Source organism: Pipra filicauda, unplaced genomic scaffold, assembly GCF_003945595.2.
Source record: "Pipra filicauda isolate LSUMZ 115617 unplaced genomic scaffold, ASM394559v2 scaffold149_size4050908_pilon, whole genome shotgun sequence".
NCBI classification, from domain to species: Eukaryota; Metazoa; Chordata; class Aves; order Passeriformes; family Pipridae; genus Pipra; species Pipra filicauda.
The window spans coordinates 3015135-3026589 of record NW_024103984.1 but is presented as its reverse complement, the minus strand read 5'-3'; the positions used below and the strand labels follow the sequence as shown (position 1 = coordinate 3026589).

Below are 11455 nucleotides of genomic sequence, written 5' to 3'. Positions count from 1 at the left end.
TCTTAGAACACTGTGCATGGGATTCATTTCAGCATCTCTAAAAGTGGATAAAGCATGGCCAGGGGGATTGTTTGAATTAAAGCTTAGCAGGACAAACAAATGGGGTATATCTGAAAGTGAAATGTAAACATGGTGCTGGAGTTCCTGGTTAGCACTTGGTGGCTGCGGGAGGTTGACAGCTGCTACATAAAGGTTAAACGTGATTTCTTTGGTCTGTCAGTAAAATTAATCCTGCTAAAGACTATGTGGCACTCTAGAAGACATGAGTTTATCTGTGTGCATAAACAGAATATAGACTTCAATATAAATATGCTTTTAGGACTATTTAAAGTATTAGGAGTATGCTGCAGTCCATTAAAAAATGCAGATGGAGCTAGGAGATTTTGGAAAGTGCCTGACTACATTTAGATGGGCTAGAAATCTGATAAGTATCTGGAAAGTAAAGCACTGGTGTTTGCATTGCTAAATAACAGCACAGAATGAGAAAGAAAATGGTACAGGTACAATGGGGACATGAACTGAAGTAATAAATGCTTGACCTTTAAATTTCATCTTTGCCAGCTTCTCAGACTCCTGCTCCCAAACACTGACATGGCTGTGTTTTATATTATGCTTTTATTTGTCATATTTGTAGTTAGTTACAAGTAAAAATTATTGAAATCCATTGTAGTTAATACAAAATAAAAACATAGCTGCACGAGTTATACCATGATTTTTCTTAGAAACAGTATCTCCTATATGATACCATAGACTTAAGAGCTTAACTCTTAATAGAACTCGCCTACACTAAGCTCTTACTGACTAACTTCCAGTGTGATTTACTGGTTACAGATATTACCCCTGAGGAGTAATACCTGTAAATTATTTCCTACTGGTATTTCTGCTGTAGCTTTCATTTTCCCTGTAATTCGTGATTCTAAATACAAGTTGAAGGAAGCAACCTTTTAGTGCAATGTTAAGCATCAGTAGAATTTTTATATATATATAAAAAAATAACAATAACCCACTGCATAACCAGCCAAGGATGTAAGGTAACTTGTGGGTATTGTGCTTCCCTTTCCTCCCTTCCCCCTTACCTTTGTTAAGTGACAGGAATGAACATTCGTAGTGAACAAACTACCTTGCAACCTCTCATTTTCAATTACTTTTGAAAAATTACAGACTAGTAATTTTGAGAGTAGGTAGGTGACTTTGATGAAAATTATTAGCAGAGAATCAAATCCTGTGGCTCTGCAGACTCATACTTACGTAAACTCATCCCTGCCATGAAGTTCAATCCATAAGACATTGCTCCCTTTAGACATGCCTGAAAGGGTATTTCACCTTTTTGAAATGATTGTCCTTACATCCCTGTAATTATCTAACTCTTCTGTGTAGATATAGCTCTATATATGAAATAATTTGTAAAAAGATAAATTATGCTATTTTCAAAATACTCTGAGATACAAAGTTGTGCAGGTGCCAAGTTTGATAGTATATTGCTAAAAGGCTAAGAATTTACTAGTGTTATCCGAGTATATATACTTTAAGCTGGGAGCATAGATTTAATATTGTGGGGCTTTATTTTTGCTTTTTTGCATTTCATACTTTCTTCAGACTATCTACCAAACTCCTATTTTTTTCTGTACCTTAGAGGTACAGCAACTGACCACACATTCGTGCTTGCCATTAATATATTTCCCTAACTCTGGTAGATTGAAAAACATCTTTTTGTTTCCACCTAAACACAGTAATTTCTTCCAATTGAGTAGAGAGAGACTACTGGCAAAAATCTTTCCCCCACTGGATGGAACCAATTTTTTAGCTTCGCCCTCTAAGTACTCTGCTCTTTTAGTCCTACAGTGCTGTGGAGCGAAGTCCTAAACAAACTACACATGTGTGCACAGTTACTGAGGCTGTTAGTGTTCATGGAGCATGGCAAGGAAACTGAAATCAAATGTTCTCATTGGTATTTCTACGTTTACATACAAAACTACTCACAGTGCCCTGAAATACTAAGAGAAGAAAAGAGAACAGAAATGTTTAGGTTTTGACTACTCTCCATGCATTCCTCTGACCTTAACTCTAAGAAAGCCAGCTGACCAGCTTGCTTCTACTAGACATACTCTCTTCCCGCTAGTCTCTTACACCAGTTGGCAGCGTCTCTAAATTCATAAAAACCGGTGACTCAGCCTAAAGCAGAGCAACATTGACTTTGTTTACTCTGCATTCCAACACGATGCAATAAATTATCACTGCAGAGAAAAGGATGGAAGAGGTTTAATTGCTGCTGCTGCCTGTGTAGCTGAAACTAGTTATTAGCCTCAGTAAAACCGTGCATATCTGGAAGATGAAGGAGGGCTCAGGATGATTACGCTGTATGGTCTACCTGCAGGACAGCTGCTTGGGCCTTTTCTTCATCAGATTGTTCCATTTCCCCGCTAAATGGGTTGTTTCTTTCATCATACAGTTTCTGGCTAGAAACTTCTAGAGGCATCCCATACTCTTCATCATCATCTTCAACAATGGACAGCTCGATGTTGTTGTTCATCATGGCTTTGCCTTCCGTTCTGGCTTCCTGCTCTAGAGAATCGACCACTGCTTTGCCCTCCTCGGTCAGCGAGGTGGTGGGTGTCATATCCGAGTGCATGTCAGCGAAGGACATTTCATCCTCGTTCTCAGCTTGGTCATTGCTTGCAGTTTCCGATGGTCTGTCCTCGGCCTCTGCAGGGCTTTCTCCTTCGCGGCCTTTCTTCGTGCTGAATGCGAGGGGAGATACTTTGAAACCCGAACTCTTTGAAGAAGAGGACTTCTGATGATGTACAGTAAGTGATTTCTTGATCTTTTCTCTCCGTTCAGGTGACACGATCTTTGTGCTGATCTTGTTCATCTTCTTCTCGATGTTTTGGCGGGAAAATGCTTTCTTGAGGCTGTCTACCTTCTTGAGGCTGGACCTTTTAAGTTTCTCAGCTCTTGATTCTTCTGTTTTCTCCTCTGCACTGTCATCCGCATCATCTTCCTCGTGAAACATTTCATCATCTGAACCCAATTCCACTGTGTGCAAGGTTTCTTCCAGTGTTTTGTTCTCATCCACAGGCTCCTCTTTCCCTTCTGTAATGCTGGGAATAGGCTCTTTTGCAAAAACACTGGCAGGGATCTCATTTTCCTCCTGAAAATAATTGACAATATTTGAGTTTTACAGTTCTTGGGACCCAAATTTAATAACCAAAGCACAACCCTGAACAATTACTTCCTCCCCCCCAATGATGAGATGAAGAAAGCTGAACATTTCTTGTTATTTCAGTATATTTAACCAGTAGCAAGCCACTCAAAGGCCACTGAATCATTATATCGTGAAGTTTAAGACTAATGAGCTGTAAGATTTCTCTTTCAGAGTGACTTGGAATGTATGCAAGATGGAAATCCCATTCTTTAAATTAGATACTCTTTAGTAAGAGTTTAGCTGTAAAGTTGTCCACCTGTCCCTGGGGAGAAGGTAAAGTATGGTGGCTAAAGAGGTTGTACTGCAGACCCCTGTGTAGACCTACAGAAGTCGTCACATAACCCCACAGAGCTTTCAGTTTCTCCAGCCAAAGACTAAGAATATCTTTGCAGAGATGTTGGTTCCATCTGGGAGATATCTCAGATGGCAAATGCAACTAGCACTTCTGCTGTATTTCTGGAAAAATGTATGTTGATTGTTGATACTGAGACACTATGCAGCCCATGATGTTTAGAGTATATCCTATTTTAAAGCTATTTACAGAAAAAGAAGCTAGTAAATTTGGTTGGTAAATATTAAGATCTCAATAGGACAACTCCTTGAAACATAAGAATAAAAAATTATGGCACACAGAAATAAACGGACATATACCACACAGAAAACATGAGTAGTCACTCCTAGCTAACAGGAAAAGTACTGCTTTTTAGAAACAAAATGAAAAAAAGGACATGGAAAGAAAGAAGGTTTCTGAAAACAAAACAGGCTAAAGAAGGGCAGAAGCTGCAACTCGTAATGAGGGGTATCTGCAACTACCAAGTGCAGAAGCTCTGCAACCCTGAGCAGTGCAGAAGCAGCACAATGAACACTCTGTTCCGTGGTAGGTTTTGCAGGCATCTGCCCATGCAAAGAAAATGAGGCTCCTCGCACACTCCCTTTTCCTTTCAGCACTGTCGAGCCTTAGATCAGCACAGTCTCTATTCATTACAGGTTTTATCACCTTCAGACACTGTACATGCCATTTCACTTAGCCACATGGATTGGAAGGATTTTCTCTCCCCCCCTCCTCCCCTCCCTCCATATTTATCTTTAGCTACAAAAAGCAGTAAGTGCTGAGTGAAATGGTCGTAATAGTCTCAGATCTGTCCCTAGTGGGCCTGAGTGTACAGTTAAGGGGAAGAAAGGCCATATACACTTCCAAGTTCATTCTCATTATTTCAGGACTGAGCATACAGTTGTGATCACTGCAGAGAATAGTGCCCTGGGTTAAATTTGCTGTCAAGGCTGTATAAGGATGTCGTCTGTGGTTGTTGTTTAGCCTAAAGAAGAAGAGGCTCAGGAGGCACCTTATAGCTCTCTACAACTACCTGACAGGAGGTTGTAGCCAGGTGGAGGTCGGTCTCTTCTCCCAGGCAGCCAGTGACAGGACAAGAGGACATGGCTTCAGCCTGCAGCAGGGAGGTTTAGGTTGTACATTAAGAAGAATTTCTTCACAGAAAAGGTGATTAGACATTGGAATGGGCTGCCCAGGGAGGTGATGGTGTCACTGTCCCTGGAGGTGTTTAAGGAAAGACTGGACATGGCACTCAGTGCCATGGTCTTGTTGACATGGTGGTGTTGAACTCGATCTCAGAGGTCTTTTCCAGCCTGATTGATTCTGTAATTGTTAAAAACAAAGTAGTACTGACTATTTTGTAGCCCTTCTGGAACTAAAGAATATGCAATGTAGATGGGCAGGATTATTTTATACTGTATATACACAGTATATAGTCATAGATACAGTGATTCAAGTATGTTGATTAATATCCCTCAAGGATGTAATAATGAAAAGTATAAAAAAATGGATAGCTGTTTGACAGTTTGTAAATGCTTCACTTCTATGGCTTCTGCATACCTTTCTGGGCCATCAGCCTCAGTTGGATACACTGACATGGACAAAGCTTTACATGCCCCTTGCCTGCAGTGGAACATCTAATGAAGCCCACACTCCTCTCCTGACACCTGTAATGTTGTTCCAACTATCAGCAACAGTGACCAAGATAACAAAACAAAGGAAACCTGCACCAGCTTTAAGTGAAACCAGCTGTAACTGCTGGACAAATATTTGTATTTTCTCTCCACTGCAGTTAATGAAATGTGGATTACATGAGAGGGTGCAGCGTTGAATTATTCCCCAGAGCAGGAAAACTCAGTATAAAGCATAATTTTCATGTCCAGAGCATTCTTTCCAAATCTAGGTAATCACACACAGTTTTAGATATCTGAACATTCACGTGTTAAGTGTCTAAATGGTATAGAAAACTCTGATTTTAATAAGTAAAGATGGGTTGTAACTTTTAAAGTATTTTATCTAGGAAAGTGGTGTCATATGATTTGATCCCAGTGCAGTCTGAGCCAGAGATGGGCCTGTGCAGCCTTTCTCAAGGTCAGTTTAGCTCTGTCTGCAGTTATTCACCTTAAACTGAAGTACTGCATGCAGTCTCTAGAAGAATATGGACATACATCTGATTTCAGTTTTTATCAAATTTCTGACTGAGTAGAAGAGAGACTGTCAAACTACCTGTATTTATAAAGAAAAAAGAACAAATTAAAATATACTACATAATAATGAGATAATTATCCAATTAAAAGCAGACCCTAAGTGGTCTTTGGCTATCTGGCTATCTTTGGCTATCAGGCAGTACTGGCATTCAAGTAATCACCTCCCTGTCTAAGCTTCCTGCATGGCCCTGAAAAATATCAGCCTCTGGGCATCTATTTGTCTTCCTGTAAAATGGGAATGACATGCTTTCCTATGTCATGTTTCTAAAAGACCTTAGGATCACAGGAACTATTAAAATGCAAATGAAAAATTAGGTAAAATGCTTTGAAAATACAAGGGTGGTATAGCAGGAATGCTCTGTGGTGGAACAAACATTTCTATGTCAAACACGGGTAGTGATAACATGTTGTAAGTGGGCTATTGATAACTGTTTGGTATAAGAAGTTTATATGACAGCTGTATTTTGTTTTGATACATTTTTCAAGCAGTCTGATATTTCATTTAGGAAGACTAGAACAATACACTAAAAAATGCCAGCTGTTACAAACTGCATAACTATTTTCCATGCAAAAAAAAGGTAGAACTTTGATCTTTTCTTCCTGATCTAATCTAAAATTCTAAGAAAGCAATACATCTTTGTATTTTCCACATCTGAGTCCAAAAACAGCACTTGCATTTTTTGACTGTGGTAGCTAGCTCCTGTATTTTGTTTTTCCATGTAGGAGATAAATAGAATAGTGGAAGTTCTCTGTGTAAAACAGCTCTTTCTAATACTAGTAATACTTGCATAGTTAAAATCAGTGCCTTCCCTGTGGCTTTGATCAGCTATTCTTGGGAAGTTTCTGTAGGTCATAATCTCATCCTTTTCTTTTACCAGAAGGGAATAAGATCCATAACAGTGTACTTTCAAAACTGGATGACCTGAGTGAGCAGGCAGTTAATTTACTCAAGGAGTGGTGAATCTCTGATGCTGCATGAGGGAAATCAGTGTGCTTTGGTTTGGACTTTGTTAGGTTTGCTGTAAGAGGCCATGACCTTCAAGAACGAGAGACGGCATTTTGCAGTCCAGGCTCCTCTGTACTTTGTAGATGCTGTTATATGCCTAAATGATTACTAGTCCAAAACTTGTTTTCCTTCACAAAATAGGTCAAAACATGACAAATCCTTCTAAAACCAGCTATAGCTCCACCTTTGGACAAATACATGCTCTTCAGACCTGGATGTCACCACAGGGAGGGAGGAGGGCAGGGAGGAGGAAATTGCCGCCCACCCACTTGCACGTCCTGTGCAGGCTGGGGCGTTTCCTGCACCGTCCCCCTGACCTCCCACAGCACAGCTGGGTCAAGCCATGCGAGGTAATTTTGTCATTAATCAACAGCAGAGTATTCTCCCTGCAATGCTCCAGTGGGAAATACAGTAGTTAGTTAATAGCACTATTGGCTTGTAATTCTTCTGTTTCCCTCACTTGTTAATTTTTGAGTTTGAAGCTGCTTTTTCAAAAGATTATTGCAGTGACCCAAACAACAAGATACAATCAAATGGCTAATTTCCTGTGCCCTCTTCTTGCTTCATTTTACATGAAGGATTTCCCAACAGCAGCATCTGAAAGGGACTTGAATATTAGCATGCTTGACCCCAAGCTGCAATTTTGACTTATTTTATCTGTCCCATTTGCATGACATTTAACCAGTAAACATGACATTTAATTGAAAAATTAAACATGAGCTTTTTTTATCTTGTATTTTGCTTTTGCAGCTAAAAAGGCAAACAAACCCCCCACCAAACCAGAACCAAAAAGCTGGTCATGTGGCAAGAACAAAATAGAGGGGAACAATGCCAAAGCTTAACAAGGATTTTTAAAACAGTCACTTCAGTGTTTTGCTAAATTGCTGTGTCATTTGTAATAACTTTTTCATTCTCAAATGCTTGGAATGGAGCTCCCTTAAAATATGTCACCAATTAAAGAAATATATGCAGACAGTCTAGGGAGAGAAAACTAAGAGCATTTTAATGGAAAATATGTAAATAGCTGAACTTTCCTAAACGCAGTTCATTCTCAGTGTGTGTGCTGAGGGAAAGCTGATGCTGGAGCGTGGCAGCAGGGTTTCATAAAATGCAGAGCTGGAGCTCAGTCGTGTGTTTTGGCTATGCTCAGTGCTCCTACTAAGTATGAGGGAGTTTAGGGTATGTGGTGAATGCAGAACTGAATCACGAATGTGTATCTTTATTTTCATATTGAGCTGTCTTCCTAAACTGGAGAAGCTGGTCCTAATGAGAAACATGCTGTGCAAAGTTTGGGATTGTTTTTTTTCAGTGGAAAAGAAGAATCCCCCAGCTGAAGAGAAGCCTCATACATCCAGATTTCCCTTTTGTTTTTTACAGAGATCTGGCGTCGATATTGCTTCATTGCTGTGACCTCTCCTTCCTGCAATTGTTTTTCCATGGATTCCTGTGCAGGGCAGGACAGAAACCCAGCCAGCCTTCTGCTTTTTCCTCTGTACAATTATCCTAGCAAGGCAGAGGCCCTGCTGACTAGCAGGTTGTCCTTCCTCCAGCTTGAAAGGAGATCCTGCAGGGAGATTCCAAGGAGGTGGGCGCACAGGTAAGGCACCTCTCCAAGTCATCAGCAGGCATATGGGCACAGCCTGGCAAGCACCACCACCCCTCTGGGTGCAGCCACTTCCCAGTGGAAATCCCAGCTCCTCCCAGCCTCCACTGGAGAAAGCCCTGGGCGCTGCCTACCCCAGCCATCCTCCCATGCCGCAGGGAGCTCTGCCGACCACCCTGGTTTTCCAGACGGCCACGTTGCCATTTAGCAGCAGGCCACTTCCAGGAGCAATTCCCAGTTGACAGCTCATTTATTATTCTTTAAACTGAATTTGACTGCAGTGTTTCTTTTTTAAAACTTGTGTTCCTTATATGCATTGGCTGGGATTGGTTAAGTTCATCTTCCCATACTGTGGCAACATCTTTTCCAGTGAGAGACAGGAACAGCATTACCTAAATCCCTGGAAAGCAATGAAGAACGGACCTGCTGTCCAAAGGTACCAGCCCAGTGATGGGCAGTGGAGAAGAAGTGGATTTTCTTCAACTTTTGTACTCGGACGCAGGCCCGTGTTGTTTTGGTTGTTTGTGCACTTTGGTTTGTTTGGTTTGGTTTTGTGCACTTTAGGACCCAGCATTAATGCAAGATTCAGAGGTTTAAATAGGCCTTATCTTTGGAATAGTATTTAGTATCAAGAAACGAGAAAATCCAGCCCTCCCCTGTCGGGACACTGCTTTACCTTTCACACCCTTCTGCGGGAGTTTTACTGTTACTTTCACCCAGTGCCTACAAATTGGTGGCACTGGAGAGCCCTACCCGAGGTAATGTCATCTGCCCCACACTCACAGAGCTCTGCTTGTCTTTACTCTCTGCATTTTTTAAAGTCACCTGGAGGAAGACTCTTGGTGCAACAACGAGGCCTTAATTGTCACACTCAGAAGTACTAGAAATGTTACAAAATTGCCTTCCCCCAGCCCTCGGTGATGCGCAACCCCACGGGAAGTGTTCAAGGTCTCTGAACCTGGAGGCGGGAGCCAGCCATTAGCGAGCGGGGCCTGGGAGATGGCAGTGTTTTGACATACAGTAATGGATCTTAAATTAGTTGCACAACTGCAGAGAACATGTGTCTTTTAATTTACCCAGTCTCTGGAATAATTTCCACATTCCTTCTGGGGTGGAAACATGCTGCAGGCTCCTCCTCTTCTGGCCTGACAAGCCTGGACTGTAATTTGGGAGAACAATAAGCAGGGAGGTGGGGGTTTCCTTTATGGGGGAATTGCCTGTGCACTAATCAGGCCTGCCAGCTTCTAAAAATTAAGTACTACTCTGTTGTTTTCGGATGGGTTAAATAGGATAAAAACCCAACAACCCAAGGAGCAGAGTTAGTGACTGACAGATTTAACGCCCAGATGTTTAGCATGAGGTGCTGCTGCTGTGCCCGAGCTGTGACTACTCCAGCCGCATGTTTGCTCTCCTTCCCTCCCTCAGTGATTTGTGGAGGTCTGTCTTTATTTTTTTTAAATATGTGAAAGTCACGTCCTGTGTTTAGTTCAAGCTCACGGCATGTTCTATCCAGACCATTGCTTAAAAAGGGGAAAATATGCAAACTGCTGCTATCACTGGATGGACTCCCAGGAAGCTGAGTTTTTAAGCTGAATCTTTTTAGCTCATCCCTGAACGGGCCAGATCAGCCTGCAGAGTGAAGCAGGGCGTGAGGTGACAGGGAGCTGCAGTGCTGCCCCTCTTCTGCTTCTGAGGGCAGATGCAATGGCAGTTTTTAGTGGCATTTCTACTCCAAGTTAGCAAAACAGGCTCTTTCCTCAAGTTTGCAAAAAGAATAAGGGCCCTTCAAGTTTACTTAAACCCCCGTCAAACCACATAGCAAAACAACTCTTCCCCAAGATGGCTCTTTCACCTCACTTGCTGAGAATAAAAGGTGGCTGTTTTTCCAGGTATGCTGAGAGTCAGCAAAACAAGGTCTCTTTCGTCATATTCACTATGAGCTAGCAAAAGACAACTCTTTCTCCAAGATTGCCAAGAGTTAAAGAGGAGTCTTTCCCAAAGTTTGCTAAAAGTTAGCAAAAAAAAAAAAAAAGGCTTTTTCCTCAATTGGCAAGAGCAAAAAAGGCAGCTCTTTCCCCAGGTTTCCTAAGAGTTAGCAAAACATGCTTTCCCCGTGTTTGCCAAGAGGAAAAGTGGGCGTTACTCCCTGAATTTACTAAGTATGAAAGACGGCTTTTTAGAGAGGTTTGCTAAGATGAAAAGAGGGGTTTCCTCCCGAGTTTGCCAAGTTAGCAGAAGGACAGCTCTGTGTGTCAAGTTCGCTAAGAGTTAGTAAACAGTCAGCTCTTTCCCCAGGTTTGCTAGGCGTTAGCAGAGATGGGCTTTTCCCTCAAGTTCGGCGGGGCCGGGAGCCTGAGCTCGGCGCTGCGGGGAGCAGAGGTGGCCGCGGAGCCTCTCACCTGGAAGATGAGCACCTTGAAGCGGTCCCGGCGGAGCAGCTGGGCGTGGTGCTGCTCGAGGCGCCGCACTTGGTCGCACTGCCGCTCCAGGCGCTCCCGCACGGCGCGGGTGTGCGCGCACACCTTCCGCGACTTCTCCAGCAGCTTCTCCACCGCTTCCCCCGTCGCCCCGTGGCTGCGGCACAGTTTCCCCAGGTCTCCCTGAATGCCCCGCACCGCCCCTTCCAAACCCCGCTGCCTCTGCTCCATCTGCCGCTGTTGACCTTCCACCGCTTCCAGCATCGAGACGAGTTTCTCCAGCAGGGCCAGGACGGTCAGAGCGTTCACCTGCCCCCCGACCGCCTCCGACGGCGGGAGCGGGGGCACCGCGCTGCCTCCCGCCGCCTCCCCCATGGCTGCGCCGGGACGGGACGGGACGGGACGGCGGCCGCCGGCGCCGCTATTAAGGGCTGCGCCTTCCCCCTCCCCCGGGGAGGTTTCGGGCAGAGCCCGGCCCCGGCCCGCCCCGGGCAGCCTGGGACCGCCGGGGGCGGGCCGGCACCGCGGCCGGCACTCCGGTGCCTCCCCCCGTCCCGCCGCTATTAAGGGCTGCGCCTTCCCCCTCCCCCGGGGAGGTTTCGGGCAGAGCCCGGCCCCGGCCCGCCCCGGGCAGCCTGGGACCGCCGGGGGCGGGCCGGCACCGCGGCCGGCACTCCGGTGCCTCCCCC

The 11455-nt window shown here is 43.9% G+C and overlaps 1 protein-coding gene across 1 annotated transcript; it reads right to left on the bottom strand.

The window, feature by feature from the left end:
- Positions 1 to 596: 596 nt before the first annotated feature.
- On the bottom strand, positions 597 to 11236 carry CAVIN2 (caveolae associated protein 2). Its single transcript, XM_027737554.2, has 2 exons — positions 10749 to 11236; positions 597 to 3148 (listed from the first exon to the last, which is right to left on the bottom strand). Exons 1-2 carry the CDS (start codon positions 11139 to 11141, stop codon positions 2351 to 2353), a joined length of 1191 nt encoding a protein of 396 aa, XP_027593355.1. The 5' UTR covers positions 11142 to 11236; the 3' UTR covers positions 597 to 2350.
- Positions 11237 to 11455: the final 219 nt, after the last annotated feature.